At 35.9% G+C, this 27,294-nt stretch overlaps 4 protein-coding genes, 1 long non-coding RNA gene and 1 other non-coding gene across 6 annotated transcripts; 5 read left to right on the forward strand and 1 right to left on the reverse strand.

Moving 5' to 3' along the window:
* The first annotated feature begins 3,686 nt into the window (after positions 1–3,686).
* Positions 3,687–5,489, forward strand: LOC109149550. Its single transcript, XM_019297364.1, has 2 exons — positions 3,687–3,983; positions 4,047–5,489. Exon 2 carries the CDS (start codon positions 4,065–4,067, stop codon positions 5,247–5,249), a length of 1,185 nt encoding a protein of 394 aa, XP_019152909.1. The 5' UTR covers positions 3,687–3,983; positions 4,047–4,064; the 3' UTR covers positions 5,250–5,489.
* A 1,720-nt stretch (positions 5,490–7,209) lies between these two features.
* On the forward strand, positions 7,210–8,340 carry LOC109149335. The gene is made up of 2 exons (XM_019297051.1): positions 7,210–7,400; positions 7,578–8,340. The coding sequence occupies exons 1-2, from the start codon at positions 7,256–7,258 to the stop codon at positions 8,294–8,296; spliced, it is 864 nt and encodes a 287-aa protein (XP_019152596.1). The 5' UTR covers positions 7,210–7,255; the 3' UTR covers positions 8,297–8,340.
* A 713-nt stretch (positions 8,341–9,053) lies between these two features.
* LOC109149808 lies at positions 9,054–12,286 on the forward strand. Its single transcript, XM_019297811.1, has 4 exons — positions 9,054–9,467; positions 10,385–10,779; positions 10,954–11,150; positions 11,627–12,286. Exons 1-4 carry the CDS (start codon positions 9,076–9,078, stop codon positions 12,023–12,025), a joined length of 1,383 nt encoding a protein of 460 aa, XP_019153356.1. The 5' UTR covers positions 9,054–9,075; the 3' UTR covers positions 12,026–12,286.
* A 993-nt stretch (positions 12,287–13,279) lies between these two features.
* LOC109149831 (protein SET DOMAIN GROUP 41) lies at positions 13,280–17,156 on the forward strand. The gene is made up of 5 exons (XM_019297839.1): positions 13,280–14,137; positions 14,342–14,445; positions 14,959–15,057; positions 15,132–16,059; positions 16,290–17,156. The coding sequence occupies exons 1-5, from the start codon at positions 13,354–13,356 to the stop codon at positions 16,367–16,369; spliced, it is 1,995 nt and encodes a 664-aa protein (XP_019153384.1). The 5' UTR covers positions 13,280–13,353; the 3' UTR covers positions 16,370–17,156.
* Positions 17,157–18,981: 1,825 nt separating this feature from the next.
* Positions 18,982–19,053, forward strand: TRNAH-GUG. The gene has a single exon. It is a non-coding gene; the product is annotated as a tRNA-His (tRNA).
* On the reverse strand, positions 18,994–27,049 carry LOC109149379. Its single transcript, XR_002048955.1, has 3 exons — positions 27,038–27,049; positions 23,514–23,519; positions 18,994–19,053 (listed from the first exon to the last, which is right to left on the reverse strand). It is a non-coding gene; the product is annotated as an uncharacterized LOC109149379 (long non-coding RNA).
* Between the last annotated feature and the right edge of the window lie 245 nt (positions 27,050–27,294).

Below are 27,294 nucleotides of genomic sequence, written 5' to 3' on the forward strand. Positions count from 1 at the left end.
TTTGTACACTCCTAATATATAATTAAGGACTATGATATAAGGATCTTAGGTTTAATTGTTATGAGCATTACATTGAGATTCTACACATACATGAATTGAAATCATTTGTCAATACTCGTTTGGACTGATTCCTTTAGCAATTCCAATAAGTGCAAATGAAAATGAGAAAGGCAGCACTAATTAATCTCATTACTTAATGTTTGAGGTTAATTGCAATAATTAAGGTTAATTAGATGTGTGTTCTTTTCTTATTGTCTTGAGTTAGGGTTAAAGCTAGCCAACATCAACTTTCTTCCACCTAACATTCATATTTCATTGAATTTTTTATTGTTATCGTAAATCTAAGTTTCAATTCAAAACTCGATTTCATTTTAATTTGCGCCTAATTTTATACATAAGGAATTATTATATTCACTAAAGAAATTATGCTTTTAAGAAACTTCTATAATGATAATCAATATCAGTAATTCTATCGTGTATTATTGACATCAACGCTAATCGAACCACCTCTCCCACACACACACATTTTAAAGTGATAATTGCATCTAGTACAACCAACGTGAATGCAAAAATTTATTTGAAGTATTACAAAATTCCGAGTTCGATTATTACCAATACCCTCAGTCGAGCCCGTTACACATGATCTTTACAGGGCGTTTGGTTGGGAGTAAGGAATTAGGGTGGAAAGGAATTGCAATTCGGTGGGAAAAGAATAAGATGGAAATAAGGTAGGAATTCAAATTACATTGTTTGGTAGGGATGAATAGAATTATTTGGTAGGGAATGATAGAAGTGATATAAAGACTAAAATGTCCTTGTGTAATAATAATAGTAGTAATAATTAAGGGTACTTTTGTCATTTCATCTATGTTTCCTTTTCCCACCCCACCGAATTGCAATTCATAGGGGGTGCCCATGAATTGCAATTCAGCAAAAGGAGGGAATTGCAATTCCCTCCAACCAAACAGTGTAATTGAGGCTTCCACTTAATTGCAATTCAACTACAGCCAAATTACGCCCAACCAAACAGCCTATAATAGTAATATTGACCTTGATCAGATGTGTAATTACATAAAATTATGATTTATCCAATGCACATTTTCGGACAGTAAAAATATGACTAGAGGTGGCTCGCAAGTCACACAACTATCATATGTGCACACGCATTTCTATGTTAGTTGAGAAAATAATTTTATTTTTATTTTTATATGCCAACATGATTTCTTAATTTTGTCAATTATGTTAATAAATAAATAAATCGCTCTAATAATATCCCTCAATTTAGCTCGTGACAAACACTACTGTGCTACCTTGGAAACGTCAAAGCATACGTGTGTGTATTTGTACATCCGACAAAAACATTCATTTTATTATGTGGATTTGGTATTTGTATGATGGTTTACACGACACCAAAAAAACAAAAAAAAAAAAAAAAAAGACATTATAAATATTTATAAAACTTTTATTCCATCTTTGGTATGTTGTCTGATTCTTCTTAGCTGGATAATTACTTTCTTTTTATTATTATTTAAAATTTTCAACTATTATATTTTTACCATGTAATAGCTATGAAAGTATCTAGGTTTCCAATATTATAGTATGTGAAAAGAGTTTTATGATTGAATTATATAATGGACATGTGACAACTTGGTACTGACAATGTTGTTTTCATGATTTCTAAAACCCATTTTTTTCCCCCTTTTATAAAGTCTTGAACGTGGTACACCTGAAATGGATAGACCCATTACACTTTCTAGTTGAAGATTTGAACTAATTCTTTAATCAGCCAAATTGGTCTTCTCACATGCTACAAATTAAATGAAAAATTCCAAAGTGAGGTTTAAAGTCATGTTGATTCAAATATTTTGATTGCATGTTATGAAAGGGTGGTTGATTGAGTGAAATATATTTTTTGTATATCTAAATGTTACGAGTTTGATTATTGTTAATATATTTTAATCTGAGTTCATAAGTGAACAAATTAAAGCTATTAAGTACATAATTTTGAATTAATTAAACATTAGCATTTTCTTACTCTTTTCCATTAAGATTAGACTCTCTTGTGTTTTGACTAAATTATTATTTATACCAATTGAACTAACGTGTATTTTAAACGTAAAGTGTATTTACATCATTATATATATACTGAATGTATTGAGTATTTATATTTCATATATTTTAAAAATAATAAAATAAACATTAGTTTTCTCCAATAATAATGGTTATATTTAGCACATAAAGTCTACCCTGATGATGACATCTTACGTGGCCTAATAAAGTGACAAAAGAAAATAAAAACAATAACTTTCTGACCAACTAATCTAATAGTATGACATTATTTGATATAAATCATATTATACATCACCACATCAAATGCAATTATTGGTAAACTAATTTTATAAAATATGGTATTATAAAACTATATAGAGTAGCAAAATATTACTTTGAATGTCATGGATGGATGTACATTTATTATGACGACTACGGTCAATACTTATAATTATCTTAGAGAATAAAATATGGTATTACTAATATGTCATTCAATATGTTCGAAGAATTGAATGTAAGTGTTTGAAGGTTCTATTGTGTTAAAGAAGACTTAACTAACGGGTGTTTCTTAGTTGACGATGATCTTTGCATGGCTAGTTGGTGTCTTGAGGTCCAAAAATGTGTATACTACATTTGTTCATTTTATTATTATTATATTATTATTAATTTGTTTTGAGGTGAAAGGTAACAAAATTCCATTTGGCATCCTCAAAGTCGTTCATAGGTTTAATTGGTGTGTGTCATTTTCTAGAAGAAACAATGAAGATGAGAGAAGTGCTATTGTTGCCCGTAGGTTGTCATATTTCATATTTGCAGTCTGCGGACCGAGTCCCACGCGCCTACGAGGCTACGAACACAAGACTCAGCTCTCGCCTCACTCACATTTTATAATTTACAATAATCATCTTAATATCAGAAAATAAAACCTAAATATTCAATTTAGAGTATCCTTAACCACTGCGATTTTTGAGAAGTTTTTGCAGATATAATTAAGAAATGAGTTTTTTATAAATATGATTATGAAAGAAAATATGAGAGGGGAGATAAAAAAAATTAAAACAAAATTAATTTTTTTAAAGTAACTGTTAGTGCGCCTAACGCGTCCGTTGGGCGCACTTGTGACAGCCACGCGGCTTGGCACGACTGGAGAGTTTCTTCAGTGGGTCCCACATTTATGCAAAAAAAAAAAAAGAAGCCCTCCCTTGCAGAGTAATTTTATTTTTCTCTCTCTTGCCTTCTCTCTCCACCATATCATCATGTAATGTTTCAAAAATCACAAAATATTTACTGATATTGGTGATCTTAGCTTGGGATCGTGCTATCATCTGATACATTTTGTAATACAATTCAGAATTAGTTGTGAATTGAGTAATTAGCTCTATATTTTCGTGTAGCTCCACACACACACACACAATATTATATCAAATATTAAGCAATATATAAATTTAAAATCACAATTAAATCATGGGTGTTTTAAAAAAAGAATCACAATTAAATAGAAAAAATGTAGCATTATCCAAATTCCAATGGAAAATATATTAGTTTAAGATAAGAAATTATTGAATTTGTTTTTCGGTTTTTTCCAACTAACCAATACGCGGTCCAAATCAGCCCCCTTAAAAACCCCCTCCTATTAGGGTTCCAACTCCCAACTCTCGAGGCCATTCCTCATTTTCCTTCTTACACTCTCTCTTTCTTCAATTCTCAAGCGACCATATTTTTCTACCCTCTACCTGTGCGTTCTCTCTTGAACTTCTGGGGCTCTGGGCTTGAGAAATCTCGATAATTGCTAGTCTTGTTGAAGCTTTGAATCTGGGGGGTTGTTGAATTTTCTTGTTATTAGTGTTGAGTTTCTCTCCAATTCTCGTCTGTAGAGCTTGAGTTCAGCTTTACAGACTAGTTTTCTTCTCTCTTTGTGTTAAAGTTTCAATCTTGTGATGTGGGTTTAGCTTCTGTGTTTTGATTTCGGATTTTTTCTGGTGTTTTGAGCTTCCGTTTCATGTAATTTGGTGGAAATGCCTGCGACGGAGTACCAGGGGACATCGACGACATCCTTCTCGAGCTTCGGGCGGTCCATTATGAGCATGCGGCGCGGCCAGGTCCACTCAATGGAGACGGCGCCGGAGGCCTCCAACCAAGAAATCGAGCTCGACGCTTTCCAGAAGCTAGTGGCGGCGCGTTTCGCCGACTTGTTGGCGGCGGATTCCGGCGAGTTGCTGTCCATTCCGTGGGTCCGGAAGCTGCTCGACGTTTTCCTGTGCTGCCAGGACGAGTTCAGGTCCATCGTGTTGAACAACAAGGGGGGATTGAAGAAAGCCCCCATGGATCGCTACATTTGCGAGTATTTCGAGCGGAGCGTGAAGGCTTTGGACGTGTGCAATGCGATTCGCGACGGGATTGAGCAGATCAGGCAGTGGCGGAAGCATCTGGAGATTGTGTTGTGTGCTTTGGACAATCAGAGGTGTCTGGGCGAGGGCCAATTTCGCCGCGCCAAGAAAGCCATGATTGATTTGGCCATTTCTATGCTCGACGAGAAAGAGACTAATTCTAATTCTAATTCTTCTGTTGCCTATAGAAACCGCTCTTTCGGGCGCAATTTGCAGAGGGATAATAAGTCTTTGAGCCACTTCCGATCACTTTCTTGGAGTGTTTCCCGGAACTGGTCTGCTGCTAGGCAGCTTCAGACCATTGGGAGCAATCTAGCTGCTCCAAGAACCAACGAAATCGTGGCCTCGAATGGCCTAGCTTTGGCCGTTTTCACCATGAACTATGTTCTCTACTTTGCAATGTGGGCTCTCGTGGCTGCGATTCCCTGCCAGGATCGTGGCCTGCAGGCACATTTCTATGTGAACAAGCAGCAATTCGCGTGGGCAGGCCCTCTCCTCTCCCTCCACGAGAGGATTCTCGAGGAGTCGAAGAAGAGGGACAGGAGGAATGCTTGTGGATTGTTGAAGGAGATTCATGGCATTGAGAAATGGGCAAGGACCATGAACGAATTGATCGATTCGGTTCATCATTTCCCCTTGCCCGAGGAAAAAGAGGGAGAAGTGAGGGAGAGAGTGCAAGAGCTTGCACTCCTTTTCGATGCACTCAAGGATGGAGTTAACCCCTTGGAGTGCCAAGTTAGGGAAGTGTTCCATAAGATCGTTCGCAGCAGGACCGAGGGGCTTGATTCCATTGGAAGACCGAATCACGAATGACATAATGGCAAATGATTTTGTCCCTCTTGAAACAATGATACGAGGCCGTGTGCCAAAAATAAGGTTTTATAAAGGTGAAAGTCTTGTATCTATTAACAATATATATCATGTAAAGAAACTAGGGAAAAAGTTTGGATCTTTTGGATCCTTGGTGTTACTATTACTCGTGTTCTATCTGTACAATAAAAGATATGTTTTAACTTGCATTTCTCCCTGCAATTGATTTTAAGTTTGTCTCAAGGCAATGCTGTTTCTTGATGTGGTCTTTAGAGTACATAGAGAGAACACAGATATCGACATATAGATGAGCAGAAGTTCTGATTGATGTTATGTAAACAAAGTTTTTTGTTAGTGTGTTCGGTATGGATCACAATTCACATGAATGAATGAATGAACTCCCTTTTGGAACCAGAATTTTGTTTGTCCAAGGTTGTAACTTTGATGAATCTTTCTCTAGTTCATGTTATGATCCTTTGCATCATTGCATGTGAGCTAGACAGAGAAGCTTGTTTGAGGGTTTGGTCAAGTTCTTGTTTTCTTGCTTACCTTTGACACCTTAATCTGTAGCAATCCAGTACAATGGTGATAGAAGAGATGCAGTCCACCAGCCAAGAATTCTGTACTTGTTTGCCAACATGTTTTGCTGTCCAGTTTTCCTGTCTGATTGTAGTGTTTCTTAGAATCTGAATCATGGCTACAACATCATCAATCCCTGCTACCCAGTTTTTCTGGTTCCATGTCTGATTGTATCGAGTATTGTGGAACTGAATCTTGGGCCTTTGACCTGTTGAGCATATAACCATTAATGTGCAATCCAACTATCAGCTTTTAGTTGCCATTAATGTGCAATCCAACTATCAGCTTTTAGTTGAGATGGAACACATGCTTCAATTTGGTATCAGAGCCAGACCAAAGGTTCAACAAAATGCATAGTTTCAACATACACAAACAAAATTAACCATACAATAACAAGCGGTTTGCTAGGCACAAGAAAGTGGTGGACATTGTAGATGCAGTTAGTATATGTTTTGTTTTAGTTGTGAGCTGAGGATGAGTACAGAATGAGGAGTCCCATGGTTTGGCCTGCCAAACTCATCTTTCCATATGGTGATGTTCATTGACAGGGACTGGAATTGGCAGCCGCCAGCCTAATAGTATGGCCATTTAGGTTAAACCGTAGGACCTGATCGAGTACAAGAGCCATGGCTGGCAATGGGAGATCCACCAACCAAACCATTTGTCTTGAAAAGGCAAGAATTGACATTTCAGATACATGTCAGATATGTGAGGAATATGAGAGGCCACATGAACCACAGGCCATCTTTACTTCAATGTGCTGGTTGTTGTGCTTTTATTGTCAAAAGTTTTCTCTGATTTGAACTTAAACTCAGTTTTAATTAGCACTGTACAGCTGCTGTGGACCTCATTCCAGCTATATCTATAATAAAGGATCATTTATTGCCTCTGAAAATATATACATCTACAACTGTGTTTACTTCAATTATCTGTTTTACAAAGTCCCAAGTTGGGCTGAAGGCAACAAACCCATAGTTTTGTTCCTTAATCTATTTGCCCAGCCCAAAACACCCTTTGTTTTGGTTATACTTCCCAAACACTCATTCTATACAAAACTTTTTGAATGCATTTCACATGTTAAAGCAGAAGCATAATATAACACCATGCATCACTTTATTCTGGTGATCTCTAACAGAAGCTTGTTGCCAAAGGCAAATATCTCAGAAATCGGCTGCCATCTTTTAGCATCCCAATCAAAGCATAACCATTATATGTTTTGTGAAGACAAGTATAAGCACTGCATATATGCCTGCATATATATATGCCACCTTTAATGCCTGCCAGTATAGAACTCCTGTTATATATTCTTTACTTTTACAACACAGATCAGATATATATATATATATATATATATATATATATATATATATATATATATATATATACATTCAACCAATTAACTTCATTGCAGCAGTCAAAGAAAATTAAGAATGGATGTTGAATTGGGGTTGAAGCTCACAAGGCCTGCAGATGAGTTCAGCTCTGCTAATTTCCAGTTGTTGAAAGATCACAGAAGCCCTCTTTTCCAGTCTAAAGAAACCATCACCATGTTCATCCTAACAGCCCATCTTAGAGGCCAGTTCGATCTGCTTTTTTCTTTTTCGTTTTTGATATTTTATTTCTGCAGGCTAGATTTCTTAAAGTTGATATCGAGAGATTATATTTTAACCAAAAGTATGGTTTTCCCGTTTTGTTTTTAATTATGATGATTAATTGTATTGTTATGAAACGTATATGGGAAAATGCATGCAGGCTATAAGAGAGGAGATATAAAGATTGAGATCAATGAGGATGGGAGTGTAATGGTGATAGGTGGTGAGAAAGCAGTTGAGGAGACAGTAATGATGGGATGGAGACTGTACAAGAAAGGAACAGAAACCTTAAAGTTGAAGAAATCTTTCAGAATTCCTAATGGAGTGGTTTTGGACAAGATTGAAGCCATGTTTAATGAAGATGAATCTGTGCTCACTGTCTCAATGCCAAAAACAGTGACAGGAATAATGGTTGGAAGTGTGGTTGAGGAAATAATAGAGGAGATTCCCAGACAGGAATCTGCAGAGATTCCTCAAAGTCCCAGAAAACCTGAGAGGAAATTGCAGGGTAGTGAAGAAGAACATGGACAAGATTCATGGGAAGATGACAAGTTGATTATTCTTGATGAGGATTCACCAGAAGATGATCAAGAAACTAGCCTGCAAACAGGCGATGAAGGTGAATCTTCAGGTGCAAAACAGGAAGAAGTTGCAGATGAAGAAGAGCTGCCAAGGAGTGATGAAGGTGATGTTCATCAAGAAGATGAAGATCACAGAAGGAGAGAAGAAGAAGAAGAAGAAGAAGGTGGGGAGAAATGCAGTAGTATATTATGTGCTCCCATTGTTGCAGGCTCGGCCTTGCTCTTATCATTCGTGGTCTTTGCAATTCAATGCATTAGAAGAACTAACAGGCCAACACCACAAAACAATGTAGAATAATGTGTATCAAATTTCTTATATTATTACACATTAAGTTTATAGATCAATATTGGATGATGTGCACTGAAGTCTGAATACATATTTCTATGTAATAGATCACAAATTATTCTGATATTTCGAGATGCCTATTTTGAATTTTTTGTCAGATCGATGAACAACTCAATTCTCATTCAATCAGGAAAGAGATTACAACTGAGAAATCTATAGGAAAGCTACCACTAAAAGCTCCTATACAATAGACTAGACTAGTCAGGTAAATAACAGCCACATAGAACTAAACTATATATTATAACATAATTATATATTATTACTAACAAGATCAACCTCTCAATTCTTAAAGGGATAATTCAAGCAAAGTTAGTAATTGGACAGTTGGCTTGGTAACCACAAATTTAAGGGATAATTCAAGCGGGATAATTCAAGCAAAGTTAGTAATTGGACAGTTGGCTTGGTAACCACAAATTTAAGGGATAATTCAAGCAAAGTTAGTAATTGGACAGTTGGCTTGGTAACCACAAATTTAAACCGCTCTTACTCTATTTTAAATAAATCTAAATTAGTTTTAGGAGGATGAGAATTATGTTAAAGAAATAAAATATATAATAATTGTTTTTTTTTTTTTATGATTTTATAAAAGAAATTACAATTTTTATGGTAATATTTATGATTATAATATTACAGTTACAGAGGTCCTGACCAAAAATAAAAAGTAAGAATATTACAGTTACAGAGGTAAATGGCAACAGGTTTGGAGAAAGCGAAGACCGTAAAAGGTAAAAATGGGGAAGAAAACAGTGGAATTCCGAATATATCTGACCTTAACCGCGTATATTCTCAGATCAAAGCCAAAGATGCCGCGCCCGCCGTCGTGGGGGGCGGCGATCTTGAAGAACCGGCGAGGCAGCGGCCTGGGATTCGCTGCCCTAGCTTACATCGGAGTCGACTACCTCCGCTTCGTCTCGCCGCCTTTGCACGCGTGGGTTCAGCCTCTGCTCTGGACCGCTCTCGCCATTGCCGCCATCATCCGCATCCCCTTCTACAACCACTGGTCCGCCGAGCTCCGCTCCGCACCGCCCTTCATCTTCGCCGTGCTTTTCATGCTCTCCGCCCTCCTCCTCGAAGCCATTTCCGTCCGCTCTGTCACCGCCGTCCTCGGCCTTGATTGGAACAAGTATGTTGCTCACATTGCCCTCTATTGTATTCTTCTGTAAATTTTTTTGAGTAATTTTTAGATTCTGAGGAAATTGGTTATTCAGATTTGGTTACTGGACAATAGTGACTAGAAAAAAGATCAAAGTCTTTATTCTTTAATCCATGTATCTAAGAAGAAACTTGTTTTTTTGGGATGGTGATTCAATCATTCATTGATTGGAACCATTAATGGCTGACTTGGGATCTGCAGGATGATTCTCCTGCTGATTACTCCTACATCTTAGCTTCATAAAACTGATGATTGTTGTTCCCAGCTGACTTGAGTGATGAGAGAAATTGCAGCCATTACCCGAGTGTGTGATCGGGTAAACCTTGTGTTGTGAGCCTAGCCAGAAAAGGACCACAAGATGGAAAACCAGTTTAGGTTGCGTATAACTGACTAGCAAGGCGATAATGAGCTAAACTAGCCTAGGTGATCCTTTGGGTATGGAGCTACCTTAAATCTCCAGGCCAGCTGTCCTACCCAAAAGAGGTGCCTATAATTCAACGAGGGGATTAGTCACTGTGTTTGACGGTGGAAACTCTGGGTACACCAAAAAAATAAGCCTAGGTAACCTAGGTTGCCTGTAACTAATCGACTCAAACCAACCAGGCCAATATGCTTCTCTCACGAGGAGTCAAACTTGTAACCTTGTGGTTACTGGTCGATAGTTTGACCAACTTGGGTGGGGTTGTAGTCTTTTCATTATAGAATGGAGCATAATGTTATATGGAATGGGGGAGTATTTCTTGAGGACATGAGACTTGATAATTATGTAATTGATGTGTGAAGAATATGCGTTTTTGTTTGTATAAACCGTTTCCCTTTGAATGTTGTGTCTCTGTGTACTGATTCTCTGGGCATTACGTTTACTGATACGGTTTACAATCTGACAGTGAAACACCGCCTCTTCCCGATGTTGGGCAGTGGTTGCTGCTGGCCTTGAACGAGAAGCTACCGGGAACATTGGTTGATGTATTAAGAGCTCGTATAATTGGATTGCATCATTTCTTGATGCTGTTTATTATGCTTGCTTTTTCTGTACTCTTTAACTCTGTTGAAGCTCCGGGACTTGGGCTTGGTGCTAGATACATGTTCACTATGGGTGTCGGGCGTCTTCTTCGCACCATTGCGTTCGTGTCAACAATTCTGCCATCTGCACGGCCTTGGTGTGCGGAAGCTCGTTTTCGTGTTCCTTATCACCCTCATCGGTGGGCTCAGAAGTATTATGTTCCATACGCCAAAGACTCTCAAGCTATACGCCAATTAATTAGCTGGGATACTGCATATGGTATTCTATCCTCTTCTTTTTACGTACAACTTTATATGCCAATGGTTGCTTAGATATACGTAAAACCAGGAAGAACGTCAGTTACATTGCAATATTCTGGAATAAAAAACGTTCTTTTTACTTCTAGGATAACTATTACTACATCTTCGTAAATATTTCTGCTATTCTTTTCAGCTGATCCTGGGGAATACGAAGGGGATTTCCGTCCCAATTGGGGTGTGATGAACTTTCTTATTGATTTCTTGCGACCTACAGCCTCCGAGGGTAAATCTTCATGGTACCATCTGCTGAAGAAAGCGGGAGGTGGCTGCAATGACCTTATATATAGCGGCCACATGCTTGTTGCTGTACTAACAGCTATGGCATGGACGGTATGCCCCTAATTCCTCTCATTTCACACGTGTTGTGCTCACTGTTGCAAAAATCGGCGCCTAGGCACCAGGCGGCGCCCGGCCGCGTCGAGGAACGCTAGAATCGGCCTCCCCGCCGTCGGCTGCCTAGCCGGCCTAACCCTTTTTGTGTGTGTGTGTTTTAAGGTTATTCGCCAAAAGGACATCGTTTTGGCGAATAACCTTAAAAATAATAAATAAATAAATAAATAAATAAAGTTAAATCGGGTGCCTAGCGTCTTTTTCAACACTGGCTGTGCTGCGGTCTATTGAGCGAAAATTGCATTTGTTTCATGCAGTGTTGCAAAAATCGCGCCTAGGCGCCGATTAATCCGCGCCTAGGCGCTCGGTCTCCTAGGCGGCTTAGGCGCCCTAGGCGGTCCCCAGGCGCCTAGCGATTTTTTCAACATTGGTTTCATGTAATGTAGGGTCTCATCTGTCGTTTAAAACTAATGCAGGAAGCTTACGGTGGATATAGCTCTGCGCTCATCTGGATTCTTCTGTTCCATAGCGCCCAAAGAGAGATAAGGGAACGCCATCATTACAGCGTGGACGTTGTTGTGGCCATCTACATGGGCATATGCCTGTGGAAGATGGTGGGTCTTTTCTGGCCCGTTAAAGACGAATCGAAAGACAGGAGGCTCGTGAAGCTCGAGAAGATACAGCCCAGGCTAATGCGAGCCGCCAAGGACAGCAACATGGACGAAGTTAGAGCGCTCCTGAGAGAAGTAGAGCTAAGCGGGGGCCACGTTAACCAGAGCCCGAGAAGCAAAGTGCTGTGGCTGTTCTCGGGCGCAACCATTTTCTTCTCGCTGTCTATAGTTCTCATCGTCTTCATACTCACCAGCGACGGTTGATTTTCTGTTTCTGCCTCGCCCTCGGAAACGTTTTGGAACTGCATGTTGTTGTAGTAAATTCTCAACTTGTTAGAGAGAACCATGTAAGAATATGGGATTTTTGTTTTTACCACAGTTTTTTACAGCCTGATGTTGTGTTGTAGGTGAAATCTTATGTTTGGTTGTGCTGTGAGATGGAAGAGATTAACTTGTGTGTCCATCTCTCTCTCTCTGTAACTCAGGATTGATTCATGATATAACACCATATTGGTTTACATTTTACGGAATATGCCTAGAATGGAATAATATTAACTCAAATTAGATAGAATGAAATAGCATTTTTGCAATTTGTTAACCATTTGGATGGGTAAACATCAAGGTTAGTGTTTGGATTGTGGAATCCTTATATAACATTTTAAGGGAATGTATAAGCCTATAAGGGAGTATAAGGTAATAATCTACACAAAACTAATTTATATTGAATATAACCATTCATGATATATCTAATAGCACTGAGATACTATGAATAATATTTGATACAATCTTAACAATATAGTTGATGTATTTAATTTCCGTATATCCGAGTTGAAGTATACTTTCTTTGACGGAGAAGTATATGCGCCCTTTGAATAGTTGAGTTTTCCACGTGGTGAATGCAGGATGGCCGGTCAGGGAGGCGCTAGGCGCTACTAAACAAGATGCCGGAGTATTTAGTCTAAAGGAAAAGGTGAGTGGTGAATGCAGGATGGCCGGTCAGGGAGGCGATGCTAAGTGTTTAGTCTAAAGGAAAAGGTGACTGAGACATGATTGGATAATGCATCTGAATTTAATTAACATGAAAAAGTATATAAAATCAACTCAAAATGGTTTATGGTGAATGCAGGATGGCCGGTCAGGGAGGCGCTGCTAAGTGTTTAGTCTAAAAGAAAAGGTGACTGAGACATGATTGGATAATGCATCTGGATTTAATTAATATGAAAAAGTATATAAAATCAACTTAAAATGGTTTATAATACATATAAAATGAGATGTGTACAGTTACAAATTTAACTCTTAGCTAAAGTAGTTTACGGATCTTAATTTGAATTGATCATCTATAGATTAGATTATGCAGAGAATACGATCTTCTTAATTTAAATTGATTGTCTATAAATTATATTATGCAGAGAACACGATCTTCTTAATTTGAATTGATTCTATAGATTTGAATTGATTCTATAGATTAGATTATGCAGAGAATATGTTCTTAATTTGAATGGTTTATGCAGAGAATACGATCTTGACGGCGAAGGACCAAAAGCGGTGAGTTTTTAGTTTGATTACAGGTGGCAGAAAGGAAAGTTGCGAAAATGGAGATGAGAGCGGTGGAAGACGTCGGCATTGGGCAGGACCTTACTCCTCCGGTACCGCCCATCGCCGTCGCCCTGCACGATTCCCGCCGCTTTATTAACTGCTCCGCCTGCTTCTCTCCTCTCGCTTCTGCCCCTTCCTTCTCTACTAATGCCAACCATGTCCCCTCGCCCTTCCTTCTTTACTGTTCACCTCGCTGCGCCTCTCTCGACTCTCCTCTCCACTTCTCTTCCGCGGAGTTCCATCTCCTCCGCCAATCGCCACCTTCCACGCATCCCGACTCCTCAGACCTCCGCCTCTCCCTCCGTCTCCTCCACCGCTTCGAAACGCTCCGTCTCGTTTCCCGGAACGACGGCGTATTTGATAGGATCGGAGGATTGATGACGAATCGCGCGGAATTGTTGAGGATGGGATCCGACGAAGATGACGAGGTTTTGGAGAGAATCAAAGAAGGCGCGAGAGCTATGGCAGCTGCGAGGAGGACGCGAGACGGTCCGCATTTGGAGTCGTCGTCAGCCGGAGAGTGCGCGGTGGAGGAGGCCGTGCTCTGCTTGGTGCTAACGAACGCCGTGGAGGTGCAGGATAGCGCAGGGTGCAGCGTTGGAGTAGCGGTTTATGGTCCAAGCTTCTCTTGGATCAATCATGGCTGCTCCCCCAATTCCTCTTACAGGTTTTCGACTATGCCGTGCTCTGGAACTGTGCCGCGCTTGCTTATATATCCGGCGTCCAATGGAAATGAACTTATCAACAGCAATCTTAGCAGCAAATTCTTGTCAGCCATAGGTGAACTTTCTTACTAGCATTTCATTTCAAGAATTTTGATGATGTATCTTGATGCTTTTTATTTCATTTTTTTGATTACACTCTAACCTATTCATAATGTGTTCTAATAATCTAAATTGGGATGAGACTCGAACCTGAAACGAAACCATTAATCAGACTACAAGTAATGCATTTTAGTTTTTAATTTGGTTTGTGGTAATTCAGGAAATGAGGAAGGATATGGCCCGAGATTGATTGTTCGCAGTATAAAGGCTATTAAGAAAGGAGAGGAGCTGCTAATAGCATACATAGACTTGTTGCAACCTAAGGTAGTAAGGTATGCTTGCCTCTAGTGTGCCATTTGTTGTTATTAGATTTACGTGTTGCTATTATGGCTCTTGGATTTTCTTTGATGTTCGTTTACTTAGATGGCCGTAATTTTTACAGTAGCAACTAGCAAGAATAACAAAGAATGTTACTTTGAAGGTTGGAACATCTATATATCTGTAATTGAGGACTGCAGACTTGCCCATACACTAGAATTCCAGAAATTTTAAAGAAATTCCTTGAGATTTTCTTTAGTTTTAAATTATGGTGTAACTTTCGTTCCTGAAGTTTTGTTACTTTCACATAAAGCCTCTCATTTGTTTCAAGATACGTTTTCAAATTGAATGGACTTCTCTGTTTATTTCTCGTTTGAATTAATGTGATCTTTCTTTTGAATAATTTTCTAATGATTTATTTAGAATCATTTTTTCTTTAGGTAGCTTCCTGATTCCTCTTATATTCATCTTCGCTCAAAGTTGTAGCTACGGTCACTCAGAATTTCCTTCTGTTTCTAGGGGATGAGACAATCTGAATTGTGGTTGAAGTACCGGTTTACTTGCTGCTGCAATAGATGTAACGCAGATCCTGCAACGTATGTGGATCGTGTATTGCAGGTTAGGATTTTAAGGCTATACTTGTTTACTTTTTAAGTAATGTAATTTGACTCCTGATCTACTTTGTTCTGCAGGAAATTTCTGTTGTTGATCTTGATAATCCATCCTCGACATCCATTAACAACTTTGGTGGGGATTTTGCCGTCAAGAAATTGATTGAATGTTTTGATGATGCTGTAGATGATTTTATGACATTCAACAACCCCACATCTTGTTCTGGTAAGCTTGAGAACCTGCTTATTCATGGCTATGCTAATAAGAAGCTGAAACCAAGTGGAGAAAAGTCACGTGAAAGATTCAAGCTGCACCCCTTCCACCACCTTTCTTTAAATGCCTACACAACACTCGCCTCTGCCTATAAAGTCTTGGCCTCTGAATTATTGGCTCTTAGCCCTGCAAATGATACGGATCGATTCAAGGTTTTTAGTATCAGCAAAGCTAGTGCTGCATACTCCTTGTTGCTTGCTGGTTCAACTCACCATTTGTTCTGCTTTGAGCCTTCTCTTATAATCTGTGTCGCCAACTTTTGGACGAGTGCGGGCGAGTCCTTGCTGAGTCTGGTTAGAAGCTCTCTATGGGACTCGTGTTTGGAGTCGAGCCCAAGCTTCACAGAATTTTCACCATCCTCAAGTCAAAGTTGTAACAAATGTAAGGCTAGTTTTATCTGGAGCAGAGATTTGAATGTAGAACTTTCAGAAACAACTAGGCAATTCTTGAACTGCATCACCAATTTAACACCAAAAGTCTGGCATTTTCTCATCAACAAGGGCAACTACTTGAATTTAGTCAAGGATCCCATCGACTTCAGATGGATTGAAAGTACAGAATTTTCGGTTTTGCCTGATCATGCTGCTAGCTCAGAACTGAAATCTGATTCAGAAACTGAAGCAGATATGGATTCCAGCTGTGTAAGAACAGGTCTATTTCAGATTGGCTTTCATTGCTTACTATACGGATCATTCTTGTCGAGTGTATGCTGCACTCAACATCCTCCGTCAAATGGTAAGACTTATTTAGTTATTTCACATCATGATGTATTGATGTATATTTCACTTTAGTGTCCTTCCCTTGCTTAAATTTCAATAGTTTTGCATTGAAAACACAGAAAAGATAAACAAAATAAAAAGGTGAACAAGTTCATAGACAATTTATTCTGACGTTTTCATTTCAAAAGCATTCTAGAAACAAGTGTTAACCTGCATGCATATCCAAATCTTCTAATACTACTGCAGGTGATCAATCGACTCAGACGGAAGGCTACGCCATCGGGACACCAACCACTGTGGGCACAGGTGCAGGCGCACCACAGTAGTCACGAAGGACGTCAACCTCCTCCGCAGTATAGCCGATGGAAGTGAGCATGGAAGGCCAGCAATGGAAGAGAATGGTGCGTATGGCCCTGCAACATTCTTTCCCTAAATAAGCCTCCCCGTTGAAGAAGAAAAGTATGATCTCATTGGTGCACGATTTCAGCTGCACCAAGGCATCCCAACACTCCCCCATTACACTCGCCTCGTCGTCCAGCCTGCCGGTGACTCCATAGCCAGCCAGCTTCATGTCAGACGCCGTTGTAGCAGCTGTTACAAGAACCCATGGGAGAACTGCTAGTAGAAGTGGAATGAACTTCATGGCAGCCATGAATGATAACTAAACTTAATAACCTTGAAATTGGTGGATTGGAGATGGAATAGATGTAGAATCAGAGATGGCTGTTCTGAACAGTTCTGGGATGCAGAGTTATATATGTATGCTTAGGCGTAAGTTACAGGACTTGAAAGATCATTACATGATAACAATGGAGTAAATGAAGGGAATACTACAAGGTGGTTTAGATTGTGAACAGACAACAGTCACTCCCATGAGATATAACATGGAATTAATTAACACTAATTAGCTACATAATGATGAAGTTAATGAACAGACTACTTCAATCCTATGATACACAAACTCTTCGAGAGTAAAGTTTTGTTTTGTTTTTTTTTTTTTTTTAAAGAAATATTTCGTCTTCCAAACTTCCTAAAATAGGTTGTTTTACATTTGTGATATATAGGCTTGCGGGGCCTGAACAGTAAGCCCATCACTCATTTATATACTGAGCATTGAGGCATTGAGTGGTAATGTGGTATAACATATGCTTTTTGGCAAATTATTTTGTGGACCCGGGTTGACCCGAGTTTTTTTTTTTAAAAATGTACACAATTTATATTGTGAACATTCAGTATATAAATTGTGTATTTTGGAATCGGGTTCACATTGCAATGTGGACTCGAGTCCATGGCATAACTGTTGATACTTTTTCTTGTCATTATTCGAAAAGTGTGTTTTAGATAAAGTTTGTCATTATTCGAAAAGTGTGTTTTAGATAAAGTTCGTTGTGAGGCCTGATTTGTGATCTTAGCCGGTAAAAGATCACAAAGAGATAAATTAATCTAAGTTATTTATAGTTGATTGACTTAAACCGAGAAGGTCAATAGGTATAACATATACTTGGTTGGTGACGTACACGTCACATAAAATGAGATGGAATGAGTATTAGAAGATGCTATAGGGTTTCCTGTATGTTCTTAGAACTGAAGGTCCATGACGAGGGGAGCGATTTAAATAAAGTAGGTGTTCCCCTCCTCTAGATCTGAGATCCAAAACAAAGTCAATCATTTTAGGCATATATATACTTACATTATTCTACACAAGACATTAGACATTAGAGAGAGGGTTAATTACAAATTGCATCTTTTTGTCCACATACACATCTTACACCTTACAACACATTCTGCTTAGAATATAGTCAATCATTGGGAAACACAACTTGTGCCCTAGTTATAACAGCAATTGAACCAACACAAAAAACAAATGGTAATAACAATAATTAAATAAAAATAATAATAATAAATGGAAGGCATGTGAATGGAAGGCCCCAATGTTGCATTAGAGGACAACAATGAATTGTAGAATGTGCATGTTTTAGTGAGCAGTGAGCACAACCACTTCTCTTGGGCCAAGAGGCATCATATCACTTCATTTCTAATTATAATTTCTCTTAATTGCTCTCTTCAATTCTTTCTCTATAATTTCTTTTTAATTTTTGTTACACAATTCTATTTCCGAATTCTTACTATACAATTGTGTTAACAACCTACTTATCAATTGCTCTAAGTTGTTGGACGGGCGTATGAGTTTTGATTCTCTATTCGATCTAAATATAACTCTAGTTGAGATTTGACCTAATGCTTAACTTTTTGGATAGTTAACTCAGAGATACTAGATCAGTTCCAAACAGAATCATGCCAACTTTTTAAAAATTAAATAGAAACTTTTGATAACGCAAGTGATGAACTTTTAAATTTTGTATGAAATTGCTGTCAAATTTAAAAGGGTTGAATGTAATTATTATACAGTACAAACAAAAGTTTACATTTTTCTCTTACAAATGATAAGTTTGTATATATATATATATATATATATAATTTTACATTCCCTCATACACTTCTTCCCCAAGATCGAGCTAACAAATTAACTTACTCTTACATCATCGTATTATAAAATGATGAAAAGGAAAACATCGAGAGATACACACATAACCTAGATTCATTATTTTATTGTATATGCATTGTTTTAACAATATTACTAAAAACATATAACATTCATGCATGCATCATGATGATGATTATGATTATGAGTTTCCTCAAAGTCGCAGAAAGTCAAAAATAGGCATGCATTATTGCATGAAATGGAGTGAGACGCCAGCCTTTACATTCTCCAGCTTCTAATTACCTTATTTTATTCATTATACTATTACAATTACCATTATTATATTTTGTTACTGTCATCATCTCACATGCATATGCACGTGGGGGTTAGTCTTCCTAATCTGTATTACAAGCAGAGATTAAGATTAATGAAAACAAAGAGATCAAGAACTCAACAGTGGCTGTAGTTTAGTGGTAAGAATTCCACGTTGTGGCCGTGGAGACCTGGGCTCGAATCCCAGCAGCCACACTGTACAATTCTTTTTGTTATTCTTTACAAAGTCGAAAAAAACTTTGATTTTTAAAAATTACAATAACATTTTTTTTATATTTATATTAACTTTTTTGGGTGCATCAAACCTTGTGATTGTCTTGTTGTCCTATTTGGCAAAGAATTATAAAGGAGGTAGTTGGTCGGTCCAAAATGAGAATACCGATATGCAATTCTGACTTGCCAATTACTCGACCAATTTGGTTGAAATTACTTCCAGTGTCAATCAAAACTAACCAATATATACATTGCAACATATTTGCAATCCTCTTATCCCTTTCACTACTCACTAATCATTTACTGTTAGCACCTTAGCAATCCGATCAAGTGCAAAAATTCTAACCTAAATTTCCTTACAAAGTGCAAGGTATGAATGCCGTTTAAATCATTATTAGGACTTAGATTTTGTTAAAAAATTAAAAACAAATAAATAAAAGTTTCAATGCAAAGACAATTTATATTACATATGTGTTAGGGTTGAACATTTAAAGAATATATATATATATATATATATATATATATATATATATATATATATATATACAATTCTTTTTGTTATTCTTTACAAAGTCGAAAAAAACTTTGATTTTTAAAAATTACAATAACATTTTTTTTATATTTATATTAACTTTTTTGGGTGCATCAAACCTTGTGATTGTCTTGTTGTCCTATTTGGCAAAGAATTATAAAGGAGGTAGTTGGTCGGTCCAAAATGAGAATACCGATATGCAATTCTGACTTGCCAATTACTCGACCAATTTGGTTGAAATTACTTCCAGTGTCAATCAAAACTAACCAATATATACATTGCAACATATTTGCAATCCTCTTATCCCTTTCACTACTCACTAATCATTTACTGTTAGCACCTTAGCAATCCGATCAAGTGCAAAAATTCTAACCTAAATTTCCTTACAAAGTGCAAGGTATGAATGCCGTTTAAATCATTATTAGGACTTAGATTTTGTTAAAAAATTAAAAACAAATAAATAAAAGTTTCAATGCAAAGACAATTTATATTACATATGTGTTAGGGTTGAACATTTAAAGAATATATATATATATATATATATATATATATATATATATATATATATATATATATAAAATAAATAATGCTTTTCAAAAAATCAATAGAATTAAATAACTCGACCCGTTATTCCCTAAATGACTCCATCATATATGTCGTATCGTACATAACAATAAACGATCCGTAGCATAGCATGACAGTGATAGGCTATGGTATTAATACAAAAATTTATGAAAGATTAATATAAAAATGGAAATGGAAATTAATGAAATTAGAGAAATGGGTTGGCTTTGAGGTTGAGACCCTACCTAACAGGTGACCTAGTCCACTGTCGGTGCCCAATACAAATGCACAACACAATAGTCAATAATGTACTGTCTATATATACATGTATTTATCATTAAAATATAAAATAAAAATGTCTCGAAATGGATAGTCAAGTAAGTAAAGTATGATTTTCGTACGACAAAATCAAAAATTTAATTATTATTAATATTCTTTTGATCAAATTCGTCGCACATAATTTTTCTAATATGATTTATCTCATCATTTACACTCTTAAATAATGATATCAAATTTTATACGTGATTCAGAAAATGTAAATGATAAGAAGATAAAATATTATTTGAATGTTGATTGGAAATTTGGAATATAATGCCACATTTTTAACACATGGAGTGAGATTAGGTGTCGGCAGATTCCACGAATAAATATGTTTTCCCGTAAAAGGTGTAACACCAAAAAATTGCCCATCATTATTTTTCAACAAAAATAATATAAAATAAAATAATTTTAAATTCCAATTGCACAAAAAAGTTGTGGATTTCATTCCCAACTTTTGTTCAAAGCTTGTGTCTTAGCAATCTTTCTAGTCAATTTTGTTATATTGTTTGCATTGTCGCAGTTTAATAAATGTTGATATATAAAATGATAAATATATCAAGAAAAATATATGTAATTGATCCCGAACAAATTAATTATTGGTGCTATTTAGTATCAACTGGTGTGTAACACTCTTCAATTTATCTCTCGAAAAGACCGATTGCAAAGAAATCGATGAATACTTATGGACTCTCAACTCATCTCTTGATATGCATGATTGAGCTCTTAGCAAGATAATATCTATGTTGTCTCATTTTGTTTATTGAAAATGTGATAACCTTCACATCCTGTTCGTTGTTTTCTCAATAATTTAACTCTTATAATAATTATCATTATGGAAAAAAAAAACATTTTTATTTTATGAAATCATGATTTTATAATTTGTGGGATTTGCATATTGATTAGATTGATCACCAGTTGCATAGTTTGATAGTGAATCGCAATGATAGCAAGACTATGGATGATTTTCTTTTGATTATCAATTATATTTTAATGCTATTTACACAATTTTGTTTTGTTTTTTATATATAAATAATTTTCTTAAAAGCCAATGTGATTTGAATTAATTAACCTTTTTTTTTTCATTTCTTTCGTTGTCTGGCTTGATGTGATTATTAGAGAGCCAAATTTGTCATTTTAAAATTATTATAACGTGCAGTGGCTCGAAAGTGGTGACTAAATAGGTGCAGCATGACTTTGGTATAAAAAGATCACGAGTTCAATTCTTGCCAACAAATTTTCAGTTAAATTTGTCGCACTGAATTTTCCTACTATAATTCACCTCTCATGTATGATTTACAAAATATTGCACAAAAACAGAATTTACCTAGTGGGTTCTCGTCACTCCCCCCCCCCCCCCCCCCCCCCCCCCCCAAAAAAAAAAAAAGAAGATATATACCAACTACCATAAGTATGGGATATTAATTATTTTTAAATATTCCTTGTTAGATGGAAGTTTGGAAGATTAAATTTAGCTTCTTGCTTGTTACCCCTATAGATTTAAAACGTGCTATATAAGTATAACGAAGTTTGACATTTATCTCTTTGTGATTCTTTCATGCTAAAATTAGTTTAGTTACCTCATTTTTATGATTGTATTGTTAATTAGGATTACGAATTCAGAAAACATTTTTAAATAGCAGTTACGCACTAAATCAGAAAAGGTATAATTATGCATTCGTTATTAGTTATAGTTTTCTAATATAGCGTAACGTATGATGATGGAATTTTTTAGGGATGTCTTTGTCAAAATGCATAGATAGAAATAGAGAATTTGCAAGTAGCCCCAAATTTAACTTTGTTGTCTTTGCTTCATCTAGAAAACCTTTCATGTCGAACATGGTAAATTAAATCTAATGATTGTCCACGTAGGTTATTTACCAAAAGCAGATAAAACCAAAAATGTCCACGTCTCAAAATAAAATAAAATAATATTTACTGTGATTTTATTTTTATTTTTATTATTTTCCTATGCAAATGTGGACTGGTTCGCAGTTGTTGGGAAGACAGCTCACAAAAGCGACAGCCCAACATCGATCTCTCTCGTCGGTCCGCCCACGTCATCATACAACGTGGAAGTGGCCCCACCCAGTCGGCATGAACTGATCCGACCCGGCTTGAACACAGACCCGATATTGGTTTATTGTTTTCTAGGTTATGTAATGTAATTCTGTTGTGTAGAGTTGCACGGCAAATTAGATTGTAAATCATGAATAAATGTTCAATTTTAATATAGACCATGTTCTATGATATAACGATTATTACTATATGTTACTGGATCGGAATAACAGTACTGTTTTGTTTCATTAACTATTGTTTGTTGCACACAATGGGAGTACGATTATTAGGCATTGAGAATTTGTATATCAACTTGATACTTTAGTTAAAATAATAGTATAATAGTTGGGAGTCTAGTTTTAGGAATGATTTTATTATTGATCAATCCAGAACAGATAATTTGAGGAAGTAAGTTTAATGAAGATAAAGTGATGGGTTGTTTGTGGGATATTAATCGGGGTTGTGATTGGATAGGCAATATCAGAGATGGTGCGAGAAGATGATGTGGTGTCGCCAGCTGGGGGTTGGTGGCGGTGGCGGTGGCAGTGATTTTTATTTTTTTTTAAATTTTTTCAAAACTATTGTTCTCATCGTCCCATCCATGATGATGAAATGGGTGTGTGGGGACGAGGATGTGTCCAAGGTAATTGTTATTAACTTATTTTGAAGAATGCAAATAAATGTCTTCGGTGTGGGAGATTTATATGGCGCACATGTTTACCAAGAGCAGAATAAGGTTATTGATATGACATTAATTATATTATTGCTGCTAGTGTGATCCATCACGAGTCAGGGTCAAGGTGAGCTGAGCCCGCTCTGTTGAGTTTTAATTTCAATATGTTTTTTAATTCAGACGATGTCAATAGGGTTTCATGGCCTAGAAGGGCACATGAGCTAAACACTTCAGAATTTTTTTTATTTTTTTTAAAAGAATTATCCCGGAGTTAATCGAATCACAACTTAACTCGACTAATCTCTAATAGGCCGGAACTTAATTAGTTTTTATTACCCAATGAATTCATTTAATTTATTACCATATGGTTACGTTGTCAATCACATACGTACCATGCAAAACAAATAAAATGTGGTTTTAGTTTCAATGGCATTACTAGATAATGTGGTCCCTTTTACTAAACGAATTGAGCAAGACATATAGAAATGGATTAGTTCGTACTTAGTAGCATGTAAGAAATTAGATAAGAGTAGCTGATTAAGTAAATAATGAGAGATTAGTTGGGTAATAATTTGGTAATTAGACGAAAGGGGCTAAAGTGGTCGTTGGGACATGTTTTCATTGTGTCGTTGAAAGTGTACGTAATGGTATATTCACTTTCCCATGCCGATTTTGAGATTACTTCCGACTAAGATTATCAGAAATTGTCTATCATCATTTTTCACAAAATTCAACCCACCTAACTCCATCCTATACCTCATCTTCATTATGCTGTTGTGTCACGCAATTGCAATATATATATATATATATATATATATATATATATATATATATATATAGAATTAGGTTCTGGTGCGGTTAGGGTGTCAGTAATTACGATGGTACATTTGAAAATGTTTAATAGTGCATTCATAAATAACTGACAATACACTTATGATATATAGTGATGTGCTTAAGTGTGTGCACTATTAGTTCTCTGAATATACTATTAAGTGTTTTTAAATACACAATCGTAATTATAAAAATGTTACTGCGTTTTTTTTTTTTTTTTTTTTTTTTTTTTTTTTTTTTTTTCAGTTTTTCTAAATTTTAAACCCTTAATTAACCTAGCTAGATGGATAAATGAGATTAATATACACTTTTTACATGTACAAATTTGAGATGTTAACAACCCAATAGATTTTGTAATTTAATATCACAAATTAATTAGTTTACTTGATAATAATTGAATAAGTAAATCGTCTCATATATTATTTTAGACATTTTGTGAACAAGCTAGTATACTTCTTTGGTTAAGATTGGGATAAAAAAAAAAATTGCCTCTTGTTGTTTTATCATATTTTAAGATAATAATTATTACGTTAATAAGTGAAGATTAAGGAGTAAATTTAGAATAATTTTTTTTTTTGGTAGCGATGAAAATTCGTAGTTAGTACTTGAGAAGATGTATATGGGTAAATTAAATTTCGCTCTTATGTAATAGACTACAAATCACGCACACATGAGGAGTAAATCATACTAAGAAGATCTTATATAATAGACTCGATCGAAAGGATATTGAGAAAAATAATATTTTTTTGAGGCTATATTTAATTTGAGAGAGAGTTGAGGTAGGGGGTGGGGTGGGGTTGGGGGGGGGGGGGGGGCAATTTGGCTCATTTATTGTAAACAAGCCAATAAGATAGGCTAGTGGTAAATGAGTTGGTGAGTTGGGAAATATTTTTAAACTTGATTGATGTATGACTTAATTTAATTAGTTAAGCTAGTGGTAAATTTGATTTCCCTAAAAATTATACGGAGTAATAAAAAAGGTGTAAGAAAGCATAACTAATTGAATTATATGAAATATTTAACGTAAACGAAAACAATATTCTTGTCAATCTAATTAATTACTAATTGCATGTTCGTTAGTCAATCAATTTTTTTTACCCTTAGCCATACATGATATTTTAACTATATATATGATGCATAATACATACTTAGATTTTTGACTATATGATGCATCGTACCTACTACTTAAGTCAGATTCGAATCCTGCACCCTACAACTGCTAATAAAACAAAGCTTATAAACTTATTTTGAATTGATTGAGTTGTGCCCCGAGGTAATAGTCATTTTCACATCCAATACTACATATCGAATAAATCTTTCTGGTCGGACAAATTATAAAGATCGTCTGATTTGTACATATAACTGCAACAAAAATTATGCAATATCATAAGAAAGAGTATGAATATATATATTATTTAACCTAGTTGATAATGAAAAAATATATATATATGTTGAAACAACATATATATGATGCATATATGTATCATTTATTGGGGGTATACCAACCAACTCATTCATGTTGCAAGTGGCCTGCCTGCCCTGCTCAACACTATTAAGATCCAACAAGATGCAACAGACTTGGCAGATGGGGAAAAATGTGCAGTACGTAGTAGTACATATATAATGATATTTATTTTTTTTATTTTTTATTTTTATGCATCACTCAATTTAGGGTTTTGACATGTACAAAACTTATTCTGAGATCAGATCCCATTTCATGCACATTTAATGAGACATAAAACCAAAACTGGACACCTCACCTCACCCCACCCCCATCCACCCACAAGAACAATCAAACTTCTCTTTTCAATTTTAATAAGACAATAATCCAGTCAAGTTCGTCAGATAATTGACTTGATAACCGCAACGTTTCAGGTGAAAACTGTCTATTAGTCATCTTGATTTGAGGTTAGCTATGGGCAACTAATTCAATACTGGTTTACCTCATTGTAATTCTTTATCTGCTAGAGTAATTAACAAGGTAAATTTCACACAGAACGCCTATTCGAGTAAAGGGTACGGTGAGGTTTTCCTGTAAAAATAAAAATCTGATCTTCTCATTCAATTCACTGTAAAAAAAGGTATATAAATTTGGTGCAGTGAAGAAGAAGATGGAGGAAAGAAGCATTATTATTATTATTCAAGTAAGTGTGTGTAAGGAGAAATTGAAGAAAAGGGGGCCACTTGCAAAAATTTTTAATGAGAGAGTAGCTGTCTCAATCTTCTTCTACAAAGACCATGGCCATGTGGGTGCATTTCTGTACACATGCTTGGTCTTCAAATATCCTGCCCTCTTCTATATACTTTTACTTTATTTTTTTTCTTCTTAAATTTAATGTCTTAGCTTTCTCTCTCCATGGCGGCCATGGTTGTATACACATAGAGAAAAGAGCTAATTAGGAACACGACAGCATCCTAGGAAAATTAGATCAGATCATATATATATGGGAGATTTGAAAGCTAAGATCGAGGTCGAATTCATGTGTATGTAGTAATGTTTTACCGAGATTATAATTGTCTCTAAATGAGATCTGATTAGCTGAAATTCTGATTACAATGTAGTATCTGTTAATAACTACTTTCTTAACTTAGTGAGCACAAAGAGTCAATATTGTCCACTGAAAATCAAACTCATGACCTCTGATTAGGATGAGTCACTTCATATTGCAAGACTACAAAGTTATTGGCAGAGGGTTAGTTACTTAGTTAACAAGTTATTGAGATGATTGATTTAGCATTGAAATTGTTAATTGTTAAGTTTAACTCACCCAAAACAAAGCACTTATAATTATTTGGTGCATTATGATCCAAATATTATTGATCTTACTCTTTTATATATCGTAAAATAAATTTGATTTATATATACAAAGAAATTAAACTCTTTTCACTCATATATGATCTTTGTATCGTTATATATGATTATATTATGTGCTACTAAGATCACTTTTTATTTCTTTTAATAAATGTTTTAATTATAAATTCCTCGAGACGAATTTTTTAAAAATTAAAATAAAAAGACAATAATTCAATGAATGGATGTTACTTTATACGTACAAGAAGCGATAATCTTTGTCGACGTATATTCTTGAACCAATAATTTCCTAGTTTAAGAAAAAAGCAAAAGATATATGGACCGTCCTGTCGGTGCACCACTCTTTGATGTCACAATACCACAAATAAAGGTATTAATTAATCATCTAATTGTTGAATAACAGTATAACAACTATGTAAATGTGTTTTGACATTT

This window comes from Ipomoea nil, unplaced genomic scaffold, assembly GCF_001879475.1.
Source record: "Ipomoea nil cultivar Tokyo-kokei standard unplaced genomic scaffold, Asagao_1.1 scaffold2159, whole genome shotgun sequence".
Lineage (NCBI taxonomy): Eukaryota > Viridiplantae > Streptophyta > Magnoliopsida > Solanales > Convolvulaceae > Ipomoea > Ipomoea nil.